Source organism: Alligator mississippiensis, chromosome 1, assembly GCF_030867095.1.
Source record: "Alligator mississippiensis isolate rAllMis1 chromosome 1, rAllMis1, whole genome shotgun sequence".
NCBI lineage: Eukaryota > Metazoa > Chordata > Crocodylia > Alligatoridae > Alligator > Alligator mississippiensis.
This window is the reverse complement of record NC_081824.1, coordinates 148517540-148540844: the sequence shown is the minus strand read 5'-3', so window position 1 is coordinate 148540844 and position 23305 is coordinate 148517540. Positions and strand designations below refer to the sequence as shown.

Genomic DNA, 23305 nt, shown 5'->3' with positions numbered 1-23305 from the left:
AGATCCTTGAATGAGAGGTGCTTTATAAAAGTGCCTGAGACTTGGTTTTGTAGCACTTATGTGACTGACTTGACATGTTCCCTCTCTCTACATGCAGATAGAAAAGTAGAAGAGGACCATTACGGAAAGCAATGGAAAACAGAAATCTTAGTTTAGTTAAAAAGGGTGAATTACTGGAAGTCTTCATTGGCAATTCTCTAGGTTAATTTAATTGGAAAGTGAGTTAGTGCAAGCATTTGGTATGCTATAAATAGATGCCATTGTTTTAAATGATAGCACTGAAGCTATGCGTGCATTTTGGTTTTGGCATTAGTTGGATTCTGGATTTCACAATCTATCAAATGAAATTCTTCATGCTATTCAGTTAGCATTTTTAAGAGTATTTATATTGTTTCTTATAGCTCTGCTTATATAGACTGTTTACACGCTGTTCCTGATTATATTGTTTTCCACACACCGGGAAGTAGAATGTGTTACAACTGTTTAGAACAAGTGAATTCTAAGATTTTTGTTCCTGTTCCTAAAAAGTTAGCATGATCAAATGTCCTAGGAGAAAACGGCTATGCTACTTCTGCAGCTAGTGGATACCTTAGGGCATGGTGTAGGAAAGGGCTATAGGCTCGATCTCTTGAGATCCCTATCAGCTCTACCTTTCTATGACTGTGGACTTTTTTTAGGACATTAGATGGACCTATGGTTTTGAAGCAAAAATGGAGGTTGGCTCCTAGCTCTTCCTTATGAAAGTCACTGTGTGCAATATAGATGATAGATACTTACTGTATGGAGGAAGCAGCAGGATTTCCCTTCCCTTTACAGGAAATGGTGGGCAGTTGGCTGATGCATCCTGTGGATCTCATGCACGAGGAACTGGGGCCAGCAGCAGGTAGTCTCTGGACTCATTGGGCACATCTACATGAGATATTACAAGCACAGTAGACTAATTCTACTGCACATTAGTGTGGCAGGCAAAACCCATGCTAATGCACTAATGTGCGGTAGAATTAATCTACTGTGCATTAACATCACCAAAAAGTGTGTGCTGGTGCTAAAGTGCAGTAGTGCTAATTACAACACATTATGTTAGTACCTGTAACTGCAGGTACTAAACTTAATGCACCCTAATTACAATTCATTAACGAACGTGCAGATGCACCCATTGATTCCTTTTTCTCTTCGGCATCTCAAGACATGCTGATGTGAGGCTCACCAGTGCACCATTGAAGGATAACATGGATGACTGGTGCAAGGAAGGATCACCAAGATGCTACAGTGGAGCCTGGATCATTCCTATCTGGTTGGTTTGCAATTTGCTTGGTTCACAGTGAGTTGCTGACTTGAAGACAAGCCACTCAGCTTTGCTGCTCCTGCAATCAGCTGAAACTCATCAGCACTCCCACAGCGCTGTTTGCTAAGGCATGTTTTACATGTACATATATACATGTACACACACACAGCTCATAAACCTTCATCTTCACAGGGGGATAGTATCTGTAACATATCTGTGAAGATAGGGACCTGTTATCTTTCAAGGAGGAAGCCTATATGACTGGTGTAAGAAAAATGTGTGCAACCTTCTTCCCATGCCACACACTGATCAGGTCACTGATGTCATGGAAAGCCCTTGGGGATGGTGTGAGATTATACCATTGGGCCTGAGGGCCCTTTTCCAGGACAAAGGGTGTGATGTGTATACAGACCTCTAGCATTTGGTTGTTTCTAGTAAAGCTTCCAATAACATTTCACCCAAGTAAAAACTGTATAAGGCTTTCAAATTTTGGCTCATTATCATTTTAAAGTGAGGAAACAGAACATGCCCAACGGGAGTCTCTTGACGTCCTTTCACATCCCCCACTCCCCACCCCAGGAAAGAACGAGGCAGCGAGAGGCAACCAGTAATATATTTGACTGTATTTCAAAGTTGTTGATTGTAAACAAACTTTGTTGAAGAAATAAAATCACATGACAAGATATCAGAGTGATACTATAAATCCAGTTTGTTGTTGTTGCCACACGTCACATTTTTGGAACTCAGAATTTAGCTCATGGTGTACAAAACTTGTAAAAATTTATTGCAAGCGTGCCTTTGTGTAGAACAAAAACCAGTGTCACAAAAGGAGTTCCCCACCCCCAACGCAGAAATACTGCTGTGGACCTTACCCTGAAGCAGGGCCACATACATGCATTTCCTGAAAGACTGTATCGATTATAAAATTGCTCCAAGAAGTTTCTAAACAAAAGAAGAAAATAAACGGCACCGTGGGTTTTACTCTGTGATGTTTACATTTCCAAACTGAAATCTTTAGTTTGGGGAAGTTTTGTACCAAATTGCAATTGTCTGGGTGCAGTGAATGGAGCTTGACAATAGTCGTGTTTTGAAAACATTTGCTACATACTATCCTTGCGTGCTCTACAATCACTTCATTTGATGGAATGCAAGTTGCACAGCTTAAAAAAATACTGGTAAAGAACTGTAGCCGTCTCTACTGTTCCTGTTAGTCCTGCTGTTTCTTTTACCAGCTATCTCCAAACTACCCAGAGCCTCTGACGTCTATGATCACTGAACTTTTGCAGTACAAGCAGAGGCATACAGTGACACCACTGATGATTTTTCTATAGCTAAAGCAGCTGCACTGACTGTGCTGAAGGCTATAACTTCCCTGGATTTTTATTTAAATGAAACCAAGAATAGAAGTGAGCCATCCTGCATATTAGAAGGGCAGCCATTGGAGCAGAACAGCTGGAATCTCTCCCTTTGAGTTTCCAGCCTTTAATCCTTTCATCTGATATTTACCAATGTGCTTTTCTGTTAGTTTCTTGTTCATTATTTCTAGAGTCCATTGATGATCTCACCATATGCTGGCTCAGATTTATTCATGGTCCAATTTTATCAGTGACCTCAATGGTATTACATCAAGGGAATGTTTGGCCTAACTTTTGCTAAATCCAGATGCCGGGATTATCCCACAGCTGGTTGTCCCAGGCTTTGACTCGCATTAGAGCAGTCTGTTGTTTTACACACACAGCTTGAATGGCAGTCGAACAAATGCAGGCTGTTCTGGGGCAAAGTGTTAATTTGGATACTTCACAGGGAAGTAAGATAGGACAAATGGGCTTGTCAGTCTCTAGGATCCCAGGATAAAAGGTTTGTCCCAGGGGAAAATCAGACAGCTGTTTTTAACCGCTATGTCTTTTTTCTTTTGTATTCAACTTTCTTCCACTTGGTTAAATTGTTTTGCCTCTGAATTCAACATACCAGATACAAAGTTAGCTGGTAAAGTGAAGAATGAAATATAATTATTAATTGTATTAATACTATTAATTCCAACTGAATGATCAGCCGCTTGCATCTTGTTTCCATCAAATAAAAGCAATTTTTTTTTTGAGTTTGTGGTGAGGCATGAGCTCTTCACTTTTTGTACATACTTTGACAGAGTAATTGGAGGACAATACCACAGTGTTACTCTAAGAGGGAGTGGGATGGGATTTGGGAAGAGGAACCTAGTGGACCCGGGCTCTATCCTTATTTTTGCCCTCGGTCTTTTGAGATCAGTGAACACAGATTTAACTACTTTGCTTCCAACAGATGTGCCTATCCAAGAACAACTGGCTGAGGTAAAAGTATTTCACTTCGTTTTTTTTTAAGGGTCTTAATATTCTGGGAACACTTCCCATCCTTACTCCTCCTGAGGCCTCACGCTGGGCAAGCTTGTTTTTCTGCCTGTGGCTCTGTCTAGAGTCCCTGGTTTGTCTAGGACCTGACACAGCTTTGAGTATCTCTCAGCTTCTTCCCACAAAGGTTTGATAGTCAAGGGAGCCTGGATCCCAAACTCCTTGTTATCTTTCTTTGTTCACTCCACTAGTTCCATTCAGGCCTCAACTAGCAGGCTCAAAGGGTAAGGATGTCTTCTCTATTACACCTAGGTTGTCCTTCCAGATCCCATACATATTAACAAAGGGTCATGTCTGCAGTAACATTCAAGGAGTGCTCCTGCAGAGGACTGTGTTTATAGTTTGATGGCTTTGCACACTACACATTGTATGAACCACCTTGACATCTAATACAAGCAGTTATTATTTCATAAGAGTGAGACAAATATATTACCATTTAAGGCCGTGTTATGACACCTAACAGTTTCAATAGGGTCACTGGGGAGTGTATGAGGGCAGAACAGAAGACGTCAAGGTCCCATCTGGCAGAAAAATCACATTTATGGTAAATTCTGCAGCCATGCTAAGTGTATTTGTGGGTGTGGTACCTCTGATATCTTTGTCTTGGGTCCACCTGAACCCAATAGGCAGCACAAGTGGGGCTAAGCAGGCAATACTCTCACAGTGATTGCTTTAAGTATAGCCTTGGAAAACAATACCCTGTTTTACTTAGAGAACATTTAAAAAATAGAGAGAAGGCCAACTCTGTCTCTATTATTTCTCTTTCCAGAGTGACCATCTACATAGACAGGTGTAGGCCAAGAACAGGTGATTCAACATGATGCAAGGGTATAGAAAAGGGTGAAATTAAGCAAAGAAAAATGTACAGTATCAGGAAAAGCTTCTTAATGGTGAGATCTACTAGGCTACAGAACAGTCTCCCAAGAGAAGTAGAAAAACCCTATTGATAGGTTAAAGCAGAGCTGAGTTTTAAATATCCCAGGGACAAGACAACCTGGCAGGGCTTTTTCTATCTCTAGTTTTCACTTATTCTGTGGACAAAACAAAAATGGAATGGTATGGGCAAGGCCCCGACAAGGAGGAACACATTAAACAGCATGGTGACTGGGATTATATTTGCACAGGTGACAGAACAGTATTATTTGCAAAGCTTCCTATTTGAAGCAGGCCAAACACGTACCCAAATATAACATACAATGAAGCTGCTTCCCTCTACGAACATTGCTCTCATTCTCTTGATGCTTCACACGCTCATCTCTTAAATGAGTTCTTTTTGGACCCGCTAGTTGTGCTTCAGAGCTAGCACAAGGTAGCTCCATAGAGATTTCCCCAGCAGAGATGGATGGAAGACTTCATGTTTATTCCCAGCCTAGACTAATTTTTACTAGAGACATTTGTTTGTAAGCCCATCTGGGGACAGGCTTCACAGTCTACAGCTTTCACTGGGTTGTCATTGTGCCTTGGATGGTCTCTGCTCTAGCTCCCCCATGCAAGTCAGTAGGTCTCTTTTTAAACCCCAATGATTTCAATGAAATCTTTCCCTTGATTTCAGTTAATGTTTTAGTTCAGAATCACAAGCAAAAGCTCTGAAAAGCAAAATGAGTCTTGTAACTTCAAGTCACTCAGCTTCTATTCTTGAGGGGGGAAGAGGAAAATTATCCTTGCTAATTTTCATGTCATTTATTTTTTCTAGTTTAGAAAAATGCACCTATTTTGAGTTTGGGGCCTATGAGCAGAAGCTATCAACCACTTCAGCCTTGCCTGCAGTCCTAATAGTTAGGAGTAGGAGTCTTAAAACTGAATCTTATTTCCTTTTCCTAGGCACATTTGGGTGACCCTCTTTGGGCCTCAGTTTCCCATATATACAATGACGGTGTTCATACTATCTGTCCCTGTCACAAAGTTGTGGGGAGGGCTAATGCATGAGCGTTCACATTGTTAAAGCACTTTAAGATCCTTGAATGGAAGGCATTATAGGAGTGCAAAAAAGTTACAGTGCAGTTTAATCCTCACTCTACTAAAATCAGCTCCAGGAATGACCGCTCATCCCTAAGGAAGCATAGGATTGAGCTAGGAGAGCCCTCATTACCCACAAGGGTAATGCTTAGTAGAATAAACCCCTCTGCTAGAAGAGGAGCTAGGGTCTCAAAGGTGGGGAATGAAGATGCTGGTTTTGAGTCAGTGCCCTTCATGTTACTGTGGCAGCAGAGAACTACCTGTTTTTCTCTATGAAATGTCTAAGAATGTAAAATAATGGTATTGCTGAATCAATTATTTAGTGACATTGAGAACTCTAGAGAAGTCTGTGTTCTTAAAATACCTATTAATCGAAGAGAAATGAGAACAGGCATTAGAAGGGATGCTTAAAGCACAGCTACTGCACACAAAAAGGGAAACAGGAGAGCGATTTCTTGAAATTGTTCCCTTTCTCGTCAAGCACACAAATGAGCTGAGATAAAAAGCAACAGGGTCAGAGTTCCTGCAAGCCCTTATAGTGGAGTTTTCCACGACGGAGCAGACTGTAATAGAGCAAGATTTCACATCGGCTTTTAGCTGTAGTGAATGTTAGATCAATGTTACACGTTATAATGAACCTTTTTCAAATATGAGTCTCAACAAGATGTGAAAAAAACTCCTTGGAAGAAGTGCTGTGCATAGAATGTGGTCTGCATATCACACTGACGTTCTTAATTCTTTGAAGCAGTTTGCATACTCTGACAAACAAAGAGCTTCAACACTCAGAATTACATGCTGTACGAAGCCAAATTCAGCAGAAGAGAGAAAAGCCTTCCTGTCCCCATCTGCTCCATTTTCTATGTCCTCTTTCTGAAAGGTTTCTACCTGATGCTCTTGCCTAACTGGTACTTCCCTTACTTTTAATGAATGCCTGACTTAAAGATCTTTACCCCAAATATCTTGATGATACAAAGCATACCCCAGTATCATTCTACAAATCATGATATAAACCGTGTTTATACAATATCATCAATAGCATCTTGCAATGTTTTGACACTTAACCCTTCATTTGTATTGACTTCTGAAAGTAAGCACCGTATATTTATACTTGGGTGGGGGAAATCACAAAAGCTAGTTTACAGCAAGGGCGAGATGAAAGACTACAGAATCTGAACTGCTGTTGACACTGAATGGCTTTAATCAAGCAAAAGTTTTGTTTTATAAAACCAGCTAGTTTCCATGGTTTGTGATATTTAAAATGGAAGTGTGAGATGCTATTTGAGTAACTTTCCTCACTCTTTCTTCCTCCCACACCCATAAAAAGAATGGGAAATATATGATGGCTCAGTCATTTTAATCATGTAGGCTACACTTTGGTGATTTTTGCTTGTAGGCTATGCAACCCAGAGTTCATTTGTCATATGTAGATTTTTTTGTCTTGGTTTCTTTGCAGTATTTTAATGGATGTTTATGCATCTTTAGAAAACTGATTGAAAGTTATGGGAAAGGGTTGGGGATGGAAGATTCACATTAATTGCAAAGCCATGCTTTGTTTCTGTCTTAGGTTGTTCTCCTTCTCCAGAGGAGAATAAAGCATCTTCCCTGTAATAGTCAGCCACTGTGTAATCCCCTGTCAACACCAACTCAAGGGACAACTACTCAGGAGCCAATCCCTGAGGCAAAAATAAGGACTAGTATAACTTAAGCTTAAGCAGTCTATATCACAAGCAGAAGACATCTGTGGAAAGCTATATTCTAAGGCCTTGGCTACACTGCCATGTAAATAAAATCACATTTCTGTAGTATATGGGCCACATCCAATCATTTCCATGTTATATGGGCCAGATTCATTTAGGCCAAGTGCTAAAGAATAGGTGGAACATATCTAGCTGTTTTGAGGCTTAATCATGTACAGTGCTGAGTATTTCCAGTGATATCTTGAAAGGCTTTGCCTATTGCTCATGCCAGTGAGTACTTGGGACTGTATTTCCTCACAGGAAATGGTCAGCATGTTGGAGGATTGGACCCATGCTTTCTTAGAAGTGCTCTTGCACTAGAGACAAATGAAGAAAAGCTGTTCTGGTCAGCTCTTTTCTGGGTGATTTTATATAATTTGCACCAGCTCATCAGATGAATTTTGGCAACATTTTGAAACTACAGGACACAACCAGCATATACCTACTCCTTACATGCTAATTTAGGGCAGCACCTTCAACTAATTTCAAGTACTTCCATCTATACCTGGGCTCAGTTTTCCTAGGCCAAGTGTCATAGGTTTTCACGCCTCTGGAAAAACTGACTGTGGTGCCTCACTACAGGCCCCCCATTCACCTACTTTAGCCATCAATGGTATTTTATCACCAACTTATCTGTTTTTGCTTACTATTAAGTAGTAAGTAAATGCAATATTTGACAAATCTATCTTGGTTTTAAGGGGCTGAGCCTGGTTCACTGCATACAAGACAACCTGTGAGGGTCCCATCCTCTTTGCTTATGTGAAGATCACAGGATAGTAGGGACAGAAGGGGCCTCGATGATGGGAAGGAGAATGTCAACGGTTATCAGAGAACATGGGAAAATATGGCAAAAAACTGACATTTGTCAAACTCCTCCCCTCCACCACAACCCCTCAAACTATAGATACTATGTGGTCCAATAGATAGATTTTTTAAAAATATATCATTCCTACCCCTAATTAGCCATTTGCTATCTTTTAAACCCCTCCTGTATGGTAACTGGGGTCAGGGAGCACGTAGTAGGCAAGTGTCAATCCTTCTGGATCATGATGTATAAGTGAGAGTTCATCCAGACCTGACACGCCCAGGGAGGAGTAGGGGCTACCCAAACCCCCCATCCTCACTTTAGACCATTGAGACAGGATCTAAAGGCCAGAATGAGTTCAGATATTCAGCATCTCAAATGGCTATAGCTGCATGCATGGATCAAGCCCAGGTCTCCCACGTGGTAGACATGGATGCTGCCACTGAACCACAACAGCAAGTTCAGGGGACACACAGCTCATTTAAAACACTCTTGCACTCTTAGCACCAGGGATCAAATACATTTTTGTTAATTCACATTTATCTTTTCCTCACATTGATGGCACTTAGACAATGAAGTTAGATAGGCCTTCAGGGACTGTCTCACTGGAAATACCTCCTTATTAGAAGGGCAAGGTACAAGCGCAGCGTAATGCTGCTGACTGTAAAAAGCCCAACACAACTTTTTAATGATGATACTTGAACAGCACAGAGATTTTATAAGAGTTTGCTACCTGTCCAAATTCTTGAACTAGAACTAGTTGTGTCCCTCTAAACATGAGCATTAACTACCTTATCAAAGCCTGATCCTACTCCCATCCATGACAGCTTTCCTGTTGCCTTCAATGCAAGTCAGTCCAACCCAAAGAAAAGATGCATATTTGTGCCCTGTAAGTGAATTGCTCATTACAATTTCTTACTAATTTCAAACTAATATTCACGATGTTCTAGTTTAGTTAAGCCCATAGCCCAATAATGTGATAAAAGGAAAAGCAACATTTCACTTCATTTTCACTTTTTGACCATTCCTACCATTTTTCTTCTTGTTTTCAGCAGAATCCACTGCCTCCAGCAAAAGCATTTAATCATGGCATCTCTCCTCTATGAAACATTGGCACCAGGCTGGGCAAACTCAAAGTGATTCTACCTCCTAGAGAGTCACTCAGGACAAGAAATGTATTTGGGTTTTATTCTATTCAGGGACATTTAGCATCTGGTTGCACCAGAACTTTTTTTTTTTTTTTTTAACAAAGTTACATTTTTCTAAGCATATAAATTTGCAAAATTATAAGCTACTGTGACAAATTTCAAATTCTAAGAAGAATTTCTACAGAACACCCCACAGTGATAATGCAAATCACGCTATCCGTGAATTATTCTTTCTTGTCAAGTGTGTCACTAGGAAATGAAACCTAAGATGAAAAGTAAGTTGATATTTAAATATGGGGAAAAGAGAACAAATATACTAGGTGATAGAAACTTAAACAGTCTGTCATGTCAGGCCTTAAGCAACACTTAGAAGAACCCAAAGATACAATGAAATCCAGGAGAATATAGTTGCTATATACTCTGAGATTTCTCACCCCTGGACACTGGGAGTATGGATGTTACAAAAGGCAATATTACCAGATTTCAAGACTCAACTTTGATAGTGTTTAAAAAAATTCCCCAATGTGATTATTTCCTAAATCTTGTCCCATACTGCAACCTGATTGCCTTGCATTCAGGGGGATGGTGGGAGGAAGGTAATCTTAACCAGTCATCAAAGTCCTGGTTGCTTTTGTCTGTTAAAGTTCAGTATATACATACATATCTGTTGCTTCTCTTTGACCATGTCATAACTGCAGTGATTCCTTACAAGGTGCTAGGCATTCGCAGCCATACTGCAGTGCATAGGCCAACCTTGGTGGTCTCAGAGTTAAAAGACCTCTAAGCAAGTTAATTCCCCATGAGGACTGTTGAACTCTACCAGCTTGTGACAACCTCCTAGTTTAGCCCAAAGGGAATCTTAATGAGATGACCCTGCTCAACAGATGTTACCTGTTCAACAAGTGCTACTGAGAAATTGCTAACTTAAAATCAATTCTGATGTACAGATACCCGCAGAGCATTCATATATGTAATTGTGTGTGGAAGTTTCCTGTGGCACTTTCTGTAGGACACCTCTAAAGCCAGCTGCTAATTTTAACAGTCTCCACCCTTCTAGTGGCATCACTTGGCATTTTCACATAGGGAGCAGCATTGGTGGTGTCACAAGTTCCCTGCTTTGACATTCCAGAATGATGGTCTCCTCTTCTGCTTACCCTCCATCCCTACCTAAGCCACAAGAAACAATGCATCAATGAGAAGGTGAAGTGTCCTCCAAGCCCAACAGCTCCTTTATAAGTCTCTCACTGAACTGTGCCCGGCTGTACCTTGTCACGTGATAGGCATCTGACATTTTGTAGAGGATGTAGGCATTGTTTATGGCAATGCTGACAGCAAACCAGAACACTTGTTGCCAGGTCTTGTTTGGTTTATGAGAAATGAAATACCTACAAAATGGGGAGAAAGGGAAGAGACAGTCAACTTTCAAGTGCTTCCATGTGTTTTCTTCAAGGAGGCAAGATAGTTACCCCTCTACCCAGATTCTCCAGTCCCAAATAAGACACGTGCACAGGAACCTTTGTGGAGGAAGATTCTTTAGTTAATGGATTATTATTGTTGTAATATGTTTAAATAAGTATTTTTTGTAGTTAAGTTGCAAAATGGTCTTTAGGTCTCCCACTCTTTCTTGCATTTTCCTGCCCTTAGTAACACCTAGTGCTAGTGTTGTCAATAAACCACATCACACAAGCACGAGTGCTACAACTTCTTGACAGAAAAGGGCTGACTGGTCACAGGATCCAGTGTACTAGAACACTCTTCTCCTATTTGGTTGCCTTTAAGTTTTCCATGTCCCAAGTAAAGGGGCTTCAACCACTTCGCTTGACAGATCACTCTGCATCCCAACACCAAATCAGTTAAATGCCCCTTCTTGTTAAATCTCATCATGCCTAACTACATCCTCTTTGTAGCCACTTCAAATAATTACACATATGCACACACTAACATTCATACCCTCTACGTTTAAATTAGAAAAGTACATGGCTTCCATCCCTTCATTCATTGTCTAGCCAGTTAAACTCTCCAGCCTAATGATGTCTTTCTTCTCTAAATTTCCTTCCAGCTACTCTGTTGTTCTGATGAGAAGGTGCCTTAATGGGACACCATAAAGTAGGATAGTACATTAGTTTGTGTCTAACTCCTACACAAATTCCTCAAATATGGACCAACAGGTAGCCCCCTAATCCCACAACAGCAAGTAGGGTGCTTTTCTGGGAGGTGGAAAGTATAGGGTTTAAATCCTTGCAAAGGAAGGAAATGCTCCCACATGCTCCCACAACCTGGGCAAGTGCTCCAGCCACTAGGCTGATGTATAAAAGGGGAGGCACAACTGTCTCCAGCCATGTTTTAAGAGTAAGCAGTCATCCTGGCATTTTGTGAGAAGCCTGATCCCTTCTGTGTCTGTCATGAATGCTCTGGGAATGCCCAATGATATGCCACCATAAGGGAGCTAAGGAAGAGGAATGCAGAGATTTCTGTATCCTGATTGGGCTTAGGCATAAACTAAATGCAGAGCTGCTCAACCCTGTCAAGACTGGAGTAGTTGGGGACATGCTGTGAAGTGCAGCTCTAGGCAGCTGGAAAACTTGAAACAAACACTTATGGCATTTAGGCAGCTCCAAGGTTAGGTGGAACCTCTGCAAGGGTTTCAGGACCACAGTTTTGGACCAAGAGGGAATGTAGGCACTTCAATCCTTTGTTGGTTCTCCCCTGAAAGTAAACCTTATAACATTCTAGAGACCCTTCTGGATCCCATGTCTAATGCAGTGTTTCCCTAAACACTCATCTACATTTTCCAACTCCGGTACAGTTGGATTCACCCTTTCCCAAGATAATTTATGAAGGAAGGGCAATAAGGAATCAACAGAAAAAATGCAGAGAATTTGCTAACTGTGTAAAGACAGCTACTGACCTATGGCCAGGAAAGCTTTCCACATCTGATTACCATGTTTACAGCGCTTGTGAGAAAGACAAGTAATTTTAACCAAAGGCTTTCTTTAAAAAAAAAAAAAAAAAAAAAAAAAAAAAGAAAGCATAGCACTAAAAGAAATACCCTAGACAGGCAAGGGCAGAAAGAGGAACCTACCCAGCAGTAGGTAGATTGAAGAGGCTGCTAAGCCTAGCATAACCCTCAGCTGATGCTCATTAAGACTAGAAGGCATATGAAGTGAAGGCAGCTGTAAGCTGACCAGCTCCCAGTAGAGAAATGAAATCTCTTCCTCCTGTAGCTAAAAGCTGAATCAGGATTACTACAGTTGAGATGTGGCAGCTAATCCCTCCGGCCTGGACATAGCTGGACTATGCTGGGGCTGAAATTGGTGCTGCAAGATCCTTTTAAAGGTGCAGTACGATATTAGCACTGTTGGGTGTGCAAACATCTGCACGTGATTCACAAGACAAACCCAGAGCTCTCAATTAGGAATCTACAGTGACCAAAATGTTCTGACCTGCTGTGGTCTTTCTGAAGTTCTTTGCAACACACTACTTTCTCTCTTCTTTTTCTGTGCTCAAAAACTAAATGAAAGCTAAGAGCTGGCATCTTCTGAGGCAGGAGGGCTTGAGTCTAAAGAGGTTGAGAAACTCCTGCTGTTTCTGTTTTAAGCCTTAAAAGAGGTGGGGGCATTTGCTCTTGTGCTGGGTGTTATCACCTCTCCTCTAATGGAAACTGCTCTTCAAAACTATATTTCACTGTTTCTGGGCCTCCTTTGCCTAAAGAGGGACTGTGTATTTGAGGGCTGTCCACATAATGTAGGACATACCTTTCCAGGAGCTCTGCTGTCCTTGCTTCGTGCCGCAAGCCTTAGCTTCACTCCCGATAACTCAGTGATTCCCTATGCATCATTTTGCCGTGGTATTCTCAATAGTAAATGAATATTCTTTAATTTTACAGCAGTAGGTTCAAGCCTGTGCTTCTTAGCTGTGCTGGTGGCATCTCAGCTGTGCACTTTTTTTCCCTACAATAGTCAGGTAGCTGCCTGGTGGCTTACTAGCCCATCATTTCCCTGTTGTTGTGGTAAGATAGAGCAGCATATCAGTTGCTATGAGCATCCACCAGATTTCTACCCATGCTAATTAGATTTGGACCTAGGGAAGCATGCTGCAAATTACGTTCATTTGGGGCATTCGGGTGACTGCTTGCCATTGTCAGCAGTAGGTAGGAATGGGGGCAGGGAGGTGCATCACCTGCTTCTATATCCAGAGCACAGTAAGGACAAAGAGTAGGAGAGCACTGAGTGGGTTTTTGTTCATTTATCCTATCTTTCTTCCCCTGCCAAATGGACATGAACTAGACAGAGAGAGCCAAATTTGGACCGCAAGGTCCCAAACCCACCTGAATTTTGAGTTTCTGAACCTGAAGTCATTGATAGGGCTTTGGATTCTAAACTGAGGGGGGATATTTTTTCTGGACAGGGCTTGAGACAATGTATACATCTTAAAGACAGATGGCCAAGTAAGATGGCCATTATTTGGAATGGTGACCCAGTTGGCTGAGCCCAAGAGCTTTTTAGCCCCACTGGATCCACATTAGATCCACCCTAACCTGGCTCCAAACATGTTGGCCCTTTTGTCAAGCTGCTCTTTAACTTAATTTAAATTGTGTTGGGAATGCAGTTTTCATGGGTTTTTTTCACTGCTAGATAGACAGCCAGACAGGAGCACCAGTATTTGGTATCTTAAATGGATAATGGATAATGTGAGAGAGGGGAGGAGGGTTTAAATCAAAACTATTTGGTCATCTCCAATTCCTACACAAATCCCCTACATGCTGGTCTACAGTGTCACTGATTCCCAGTAAGTGGCGCTCTGCTTTCTTTGAAGTACATGGGACCTTTGCCACAGAATGGGGTTGAATGAAGCTACCCCAGTACAAATAGGGGATTTGTTTCCACAAACTGTCACTACTCACTCACTTGCTGTATTTGTCATCATATCTGCAGATGTAGCTAAGATGAGCAGCAAAAGCTTCTACTGCCAGTGGGCACGGGATCTCTCCACTTTTCCTCTTTATTATAACTCCTGCATCAACAAAAAGAACAGTTGTTAGGGAGCCACAAAATCTCATGACAGTTGAAACACTGAGTATGCTTTCTGAGAAAAAGATGTGAAAAAAGGAGGCACCAGCATGAGACTCCACTAATCAGAACTTGGGTTTATGAACTGAGCCATGTTGAACCTAAAGTTTGCTTCCCTCTTCCCTTCTGACCAGCAGACCCCTGTGTGACAGTATCTAATATTTCTCAGGCACAATGCAGCCCAGAGCAGAGATGCCAGCAAACCAGAGATGACAGAAAACTTGGAGCTCTAATCCTAGAAAAACTGGAATCCAAAGAGCTGGCAATGAAATCTGGCGCTGCTGGGTGCTTGGTCAGACTCATGAAACAGAGAATTTTAATATGCTGTTATGCTGAGATAGTAAACCAGAACTTGCAGAAGTTCAGGACTGGTTTATCTGAACCCAGTGCTATGGGTCTGTACTGTACTGATCCTTCTTCTGTGGACTGAAACAGCAACAGTTACCCATGGGATCAGGAATCTCCTTTGTTACTATTATAACCCTTGAGCTAGTGGCATCCACAAGGAAGTCTGTCACCAGATATGGTGAAAAACTGAGTGCTGCCTGCTGCAACTTCTCTGTCCTTCCAAAATGACTCCTCTCTTCCTCCCTGGGGTGCTTCCTCCAAACCTATTTTCTGCCACACTTAGATGTATATTCTGCAGGCATATACACATACTATTCTAGTGGTCTGAGAAAGAGGCACATTGAGCGCTAACCAGCCCAGTCCACACCCCTCTGGTGAGATGGAGGTGAAGAGGTGGGGAGAGAAGCATTAATAATTGGTTTCAGGTGAGCTGCATTATGTTCCTGCTAGTGGGAGTTGCCTATGTGCTATTTCTCATGTTTAAGGACTTGTGCATGTTCTTTAAAGTAAACTATGCCTAGTTTGTATCTAATTGAAAACCAGTGCTCTACAGCAATGCCTGAGCTAGCCCAGGAAGCAGAATGGCTATGTTAGCATGGTACTTCACTTGGGCTAGCTTACCATGCTTGTCACTTTACCTTCCTAACCAAACTAGGGGTAAAACCCACCCACACTCTCAGCAGGGTACATTAACACAGCTAAACTGCTGCTCGTAGCCCAGCTAGCTCGTAGCCCAGTAGTTTGTTTTTGTGTCTTTGCTGGAATCATCCTGAAAGATGTGGTGAACGATATGTAAATCATATGAAGTCAGTGCCATCTCTCCTTGTTACTGCAAAATGGCTTTCCCCTAACACCTAAGAAAAGGAGGAGGGTATTTGTGTAATGCAGGCCTTTTAACAAAACAACTTTCTTCTGGTTTTAAAATTTAATTTCCTTTAATTTGCTCACTATTTGCTTTCATTGAAAATGCAGCATGATTACAGCTACAGGGGCACCAAGTACTCCCTCTTGCTTTCTGTTACAACCAGTTTAATTTCCTTAGTTCTAAAATGCATGCAGATTTTTTTTCTTGCACTTCTCAGTCTTAGGCCAGGCAGTAGGGGGAATCAGGTTGATAGTGGGGACAGCTACATGTGCGCTTTACTGCAGACTTGACTAATTAACTCTGCCCTACCCCACCCAGGGTAACCTGCTGTGCGCCACAGGGCATGTGGCATGGGCATTCCCCAGGGAAACGCAGGTCCCTGTTCGTCCGGACGCACCCACAGAGTATCTATGAAGTGTGAAATCCCATGAGACTCTGGGTGAGGTCAGTAGGAACTTCTTGGTGGTAGACCAGCAGGAAGCCAACTACAAGACCCTTGTAAGGGCAGAAGCAAAACTGTTGGCTCTGTATTATAAATAGTTGTATATAAGAGATATATATACAAAGTTGTTTATCCATTACAAGCCTCAAGATACTGCAGATAGTTCTACAGTAAAGTTTAGTTGTGGTGGCACAAGCTGTTCCCCATTTCTGGCCTTTTCCATGGAAATCTCCAGGGATGTGCTCTTCAACCAGGCCTGCCTGTCAGCAGAGCACTGATGTAGTTCTTCCCCTCGAGGAACTTCTAGAGAGACTGTGCTGCAAACAGGGGTCCTCTTTCCCAGGGCAGCAGGAGTGGGCACTGCTGCTGAGTTTGCAATTTTAATGCAACTCATGATAATGTATTTTTCATGAGACTACTTTTGTTGCTAAGAGCTTCAAACCCTTCTGGTTGCTGAAAGGAGCTTAAAAATGTGACTGCTCCTCTCAAGGGTAAACATTAAAACTAAATTTAAAAACCAGCTAAAAATGTTCTATAAAAACAAAGATAGTGCTTTTTAAGGCAATCTCATGATTTTTTGGAAGCTTGACTAGTGAATTCTGATGCAGCTGGTAATGCATTTTCTTTGTGCCATGAGCACTGCCAAGGTTGAATAGAGCTCTCCACATTAAGAGAACGCCACAAATACCATCTGCAAAGTCCAATTCCTGCGAAGTTAAGGAAAGGGGCAATCCTAAGTTTTCCCACTGTAGAAGTGTTCATGCTCACTTTTCCTGGGTGCTAGTGTGAATTCTTAGAAAAGATCAGTGGCAACATGTAGGGGGTGCACAGGGGGTGCACATGCACCCTCTAACAGCTCTGGTGCACCCCCTTGTCAGGCCATTCTCGCCACTTAGGTGACAGGTAGGGGGGCAGGCAGGAGCGCCAGTGTCCCCCTGCGAGCGCCGGCCAGAATAAAGAGGTGGCTTCCAGGAGCTCCGCGGTTGCTTTCAGGCGAGTGCGATTGGCCACTGGGGATCCTCACCCCACCCCTGGTAAGCGAGATTGCTTGTGGTGGACCCCTCCCCTCCCCCTCCCCCCCAGTTGCTGACAGGTCACTTGGGGGGCACGTGCCGCCCTTGATTCAGATAGCACCAGTTGCCCATAGAAAAGATGTTTAAAAAACTTAGGGCTTTAACCACTGGAGACTGCTGAAATCACAGTTTTATTGTTAAATGCTATCATTTAACAATAAAAGGACTATTCACACTACTTTCCCCTTGGTCTGAGTTCCTGGGGTTCTGTGAGAAATCAAGTGTTTTAGGGAGTTCAATTTAACTTAAAACAGTCACTCTTTCCTCCAACACTTTCTGACCCCAAGCTTCTTCTGGGGAGACTGCACAAGGGGGTCCCCCCAACTACCACCACCAGTGACCTTCAGGAAGGGAACAAATTGTAAGAACAAGCTAGCCAGAGACTTTAGAAAAAGAAGCAGCCTCAGCAGCTGTCAGAGTGATGCTACCAAGCTTCTTTTGACAGTGGGCTTGCGGCATTCTCCATGTGTATGTTTCATTTACCCCATCCCCTCTTGTCCACTTCCAGTCTCTTCCCAGGCCCTCCATGCTTCCTTCTTTTCTTCTTCCCAGACTTCACCCTCTTCCTGTAAGAGTCCCCTCAAGTTATCTTTATTTAAATAAGCCACCATCTTAATGAAATCCTACCCCAACACATTAAAACATAGCCCCATGCCCACCCATGCAACCCCATGGCACTAATGCGCCACTTTTAACTTGCGTGCTCCTCTGTTTTAGTGGCATAGTACTTTTCCTCCACCCTTTGACTCACTAAGCTTGTACATAAAAATGCCTCAAAGAAAAATCTAGGGTTCTGAAAACATGCAAAACACAAGCTGGGTTCCAACAGAAACTGGCCTGGTTCCCTGTGTGCAATGTGCTGCCACCCACCTTTACACTCAGAAAGAGATAGCCACCTGTTCCCACTCTAATATCCATTGTTTCAGGACTGCTTTCTGTGACCACACTCCCACCTACCCCACTGACTTTTGTATTTGTTTCCTCCCTTTCCCACTCAGTCCACAGGCTCAGCAATGTTTTTGCTACAAGTTTGTAACTCCATACATGAAACCTTCAGTGGAAGAGACTTCTTAGGCCAGATCCTTAAGCTGTTGAAATTGGCATCACTCCATGACTTCAGAGATGTCAATTTATGCCAGCTGACAATTTGGTCCCCTACGCTTCTCACTAAGTCTCCAACTCTTCTCAAATCTCAGCTGAAGGTCCTTTTGTCTCTCTAGCCTGCATCTCAAAAACTGTTTTTTACAGTTTGCTACTATGGCTAAAATTATACTAACATTTGACATTTCTGTTTGTTATATAAAATGAAATTCAACTGGTTTTAGATTTGGTGGGTTCTCTATATTATGCCCAAACATGTAGATTTTTTTGTTTAATGGTGTTGACTGTTAAACACTGGTGACCTTAGACAAAAGTGTAGCAGCTTTTTAGGCTAGGGATAGAAGTTACATCAGTTTAAGTAATCAGAAACTGGTTTAAACCTGTAACAGAACAGGAGTTCAAGTGGGCCACAAATATAAAAGTTTGAGAACCACCGTCTTAGATAATGGAACTAATAAGAAATATTAAATGGACCCACATTTATTTTTTGAATCTTTTTTTCCATTTTTTTCATTTTCAAAAACCTATTTCTGAATACCTGAGTTTTCCTTTTAAAAAATCCTTAATAGGAGTTTCAGGAGTTTAAGAAATGTTTTACTATCATCTAAAACTATTTCCAAATATTTTTTTTAACTGTCTTGGTTTTTCTTTTTATCAGCTGCTAAAAAGAAAAAAAAAAGTTCCATACATGTTAGGAAGCTTAATCAGACTTTCTCTTGGCAAAAACAACATTTGAAGTGAATAGGTTTTAAAATCTCTCAGAAACTAATTGACAAATGCTTATAGGGCTTTAAGACTAAATATTGTTCCCAAATACACCATGCCTTTAGAAGCTACTGTTTTCAAAGATTCATACAGCAGTGATTCCATGAACCATCCTGTCCACACACCAGTAATCAACAGGAATATAAACTTTAGCATCTAAAAAGGTAGTTTGCTCTTTTATCTGCATCAATAGGTAATCCTGGTAGCAGTAGTTTCATTATAGCTTTTATGTGAAGACTGCTTGCCAACAACTTTTTAGCCACTTCATGCAGGTTAGCTAATACCTTAGTAAACATTTTAAACTATGGGAAATAAATAGGGTAGAAAGTGAAATAATAATTAATATTACAGTCTATCTGGGTTTATAGTTTCCATAATTTGTCTGGAGTTACCAGCCTACCAAGTATCCCATCTGGTTCTGTGACCTATAATAAAAAGAAGTCCACGTACAGATGAAAATATTGCTAACTGCTTACCTTGTTGAACTGGAGAATAGGCATTAGTGAGAAAACGAAAATGCCCTTTGTTATACCAGCAGATTAGGGACATGTTTCCCTTCATCTTTATTCTGTACTGTCCTCTGGACTGGGGAGCATCTGGGTTATTCAGCATGGATGGAGGTAGGCCTGTGCAGTCACTCTTCCTGGAGCTCAGCAACCCGCAGCAATAAATCTCTGTATATGAAAGAGAAATTCCATTAGCAACTCATCCTGTGGATGCAGAGAGAAAGGATGGTGGGGCTGTCTGATCTAGCTTTTAGGAAAAGGTCTCTCTCTAGTAAGTTAAGAAAGCAGAAATGTAGTTTGACTAAAATCTTTTTTTCTAATATCCAAGAACTGTTTTTTTTTCCCTTAAAGTCCAGTAAGTTTATGAAGCCAGTCCTCAAGACGAACACTTAATATGATGCAAAGGAGAATTTAACCTGAACATCTGAGATCCTCCAAAAAGTGAGATCAAGTAGGATATACAATATCTTTCCAAAACAGAGGCCTTGTTGGTTGGGTTTCTTAACAAGACTGAATAAAGGAATGGAGAAAATGCTGCAGGGAGCCTTCATGGACTAGTGGCTTAATCAGTCTCTTTCATGTTTGAGATAATAAAGTGTGAGGAAGGCAGAAAAAGCCTGTGGCTTCTGAGATGCCAAGGCGTGGGTGAGTTCTCATAAATGGCTCCCATGACACCTTTTTAATTCTACAGCATCCGGCTGACAGCTTCTGGTGCCAGCAGCTGACAAGTCAGCCACCAGCAACCGACTAGTAAAAACCCTGCTCATCCTCCTGGTCATCTCTCCACCTCCAATGTTTATGTTATGAGAAAGGGAGCAATAAGGAAATGTAAACGCCAGGAAATAAGTAAAACCTCTCAGTGGGCACGTCTACACATTCATTAAAGTGCAGTGGTTACTGTGCATTTAATTTAGTGCTTTAGGACTAAATAAATGCTCAGTAACCTGAGGTACTATGCAGTAGTGCCAGTGAATGGCTTTTTAGCAATGCTACTGTGCAGTAGCCTACTACTACTACTGTACAATAGTGTATTAGCACTATTGGTCCTGTGATGTGCTACTGCACAGTAGTATTAGGCTACTGTGCAGTTAGTGTCTCATATAGACGTGCCCTCTAGCAATTAAACTAGTCTGATTGGAATAACAGAGCCATTTAACTCATGTCAATGAAAACCAGACCCGACTTGCATTACGCATGTCTATGTGGTAAGAAATACCAGTGTTATTCTATTAATCTGAATTAAGTAATGCCATTCTTATGCAAAGAAATCCTAGAAATCTTAAAAGGAAGTCTCCTCATGCTCTCCAAAGGTTTTATTTCAATCAACTGAAGGGAATGAGTGTATGTGTATGCACCCATATATACTCATAGTGAAGTACTTATTATGCCAGAGTTCTCCATTGAACTAGAAGCTTCAGGCTGCTGTATTTCAAAAGGTAAAATGAAATAGGTCTGTCAACTGAGAGCGCTGACCTAAATTTTTGTCGAGCTGAAATCTGCTTGTCAGAATCTAACCTGTCATCCCACAGCAAATAAGGAAGGAAAAAAAAAAAAAAAATCAAACCCTCTCTCAAGGGAAGGCTAGGAGCTCTTACAAACTACATAAATGATTCTGCCTCTCTACTCAGTTCTTTGGGGCAAGGGCACTCTTTGTTCTGTTCTTGTACAGCCTTCGTAAAAATGTTAAACTGATGCAAACCAATGAACTACAGGCTGGGAGACCATATACAGTTAACCCTGCAGGTACATTACAGCAGAAGTTTAAATTATTCTTTCCCCAGTAGTGAGAAATGGAACAGCCATTGCTCCAATGACACGAGACTCTTCTTAAGTGTCAGAATGGTCCAATACTTCATTGGCTTATTTGAGAGAGAAGAGATGTATGCTAGCTCAATGGGTCCTGCCAATTCTGGCAGAAAAAACCCTGTGTGACAGTGAAAATTTCAATTCAGTGTTTAGCCAGCGTTCCTGAAAACTTCAACAACCTAAGTTTTTAGTTGTCAATACATGCCAATGAGAGCTTCGCCACTGCAGTGGGACTGGAGCTCTGAAACTACTCCAGAAGTCCTTAAATTGGGGCCATTTTTTCTTTAGATGTTATCAATTTAGGGCTGACAACTCACTGAAGGTGTAGAGGTACATATATAGCCTACCTTCTAGTCACTGAAGGGCCATGCTGATTCTTCCCAGTAGAGGGCACTGGCATACCAGTACACTATAAATATATGGCTGCTTAGAACCGAATACAGCAATTATTACTGCTGAGGTCCAAGGTAATTAAGTGCAGCCTTTCCTTTAGCTTAGATAATAAGTTTGCAAAAGACAGTAGCAGATGTTTTGCTCTTTTCGCAGGATAATGGAAACCATCAGGAACCATCTTACCTATCTCTCAGGAACAAATAATGAAGCATCTATGCGATATAAAACTAGGAAGTGGTGACAGTTATGACTGCCACCGATTGAATAATATCATTTGTAGTGGATGGCATGTTTAATGGATGTGGGGCTTTTTGAAAAGCTGTACTTACAACACCCAGTTGCTATAAGTACGATAAAAATGAAGCCCATCTGGCTCAATGGCATTTTCCATGTAATTAAACTTGGATCATAAGACATTTTATTACAGTCCAGAAGAAGATGAAGTTTTACACAAAACTCAGCATAGAGCAATTCAATGGAGCCCAGTCTTCCTCCTCTTCTTCCTCTTGTTGTTACATTTGTGCTACAGTTGGAGGTGTGACCGTTACCAAGCTAGTTCTGGTAATGGTGCTAGTGAGCACGTGACCTCATGGGCTTTGACGCAGGCTAGCCATCCAAGAACATGCCCCGAGTCCCTTTGAAGGCCAGAACAGATAGCCTGTGCCAAAGCCTGTGTCATCATAACTTCGTCATCGTAGTTACCCGAACTAGCTGGATTAAGGGTAGCTCAGGGATACCTACAGAGGTACCTCTCAGTTACAATTAAGCCAGAGTCAAAAGCAACAGACCTGTTTAAAAGGGAGATAAAGAGAAACAACCACTCTATGAATTAGTGTCTTTTATAATCATTATTACTCAACATGCAAAAACCCAAAACTTGTCCGTTTTGGGGCCTTTTAGATCAAGGTGAGAGTAACTTTGCCACCGAAAGAGACTAGATATCGGGCTCAGAGGACCAGTGGTCTGACCCATTATGGCATTTCGTATGTTATCTTCTAAGTGATTCAAGAGACAGTGAATCTCAACAAGTTCAGTGGTTCAGTTCAGAAAGGGAGATCTCTGATGATCATCAGGAGCAAGCTTGAATCTCAACAAGGACAAGCTTTCTTGTAAGACTTCTGGCATTTCTGCCTCTGGTCTTGGTTGAAACTCCTCATAGAACAGCTTTTCTTGTGGCATTTCAAGTGCCTTACCCCTTGGCAGTTAGCATTATATGGCCACTGGACACTTCAGCCCCTTAGTATAGGCTTTGTTACCTGGTTTTAGGAATGGTCAGAGTTGATTTGATTTTTCTGAAGTTCTCTCAGCCCACGTATTTTCAAAGACCTAATGGGTCCTTGAAAACTGAGTTTACTGACATAATTTCTTATATTCCCTTTCCTCTCTACCCTTCCACAGACACTTTGGGACAATAGTGTTAATGTTTTAGAAACCCATTATTTCAAAACCTTGTTGAAGTTGTGAAGCACAAGGAAAAAGGAGGACATTCAGGCTAAAGGTGCCAGAAACAAATGTGGATAGCAAGACTTTCTAAAGTGAGTTACCACAGTTTATTGGGGGGACAGAGGGGAAGGGGGAGGGAGACGGGGAAGAGAATAGGGGATATGGGGGAGTGAGGTGCTT

At 41.6% G+C, this 23305-nt stretch overlaps 1 protein-coding gene across 1 annotated transcript in view; it reads right to left on the bottom strand.

Moving 5' to 3' along the window:
• Positions 1 to 1893: 1893 nt before the first annotated feature.
• PGBD5 (piggyBac transposable element derived 5) overlaps positions 1894 to 23305 on the bottom strand; it is a 101343-nt gene continuing 79931 nt past the window's right edge. Inside the window, exons 5-7 of the mRNA XM_006267911.4 lie at positions 19454 to 19651; positions 14222 to 14327; positions 1894 to 10699 (exon numbers count right to left, since the gene is read on the bottom strand). Of these exons, the coding sequence (XP_006267973.3) occupies positions 10504 to 10699; positions 14222 to 14327; positions 19454 to 19651 (500 nt within the window). The 3' untranslated portion in view covers positions 1894 to 10503. The remainder of the gene's footprint in view (positions 10700 to 14221; positions 14328 to 19453; positions 19652 to 23305) is intronic.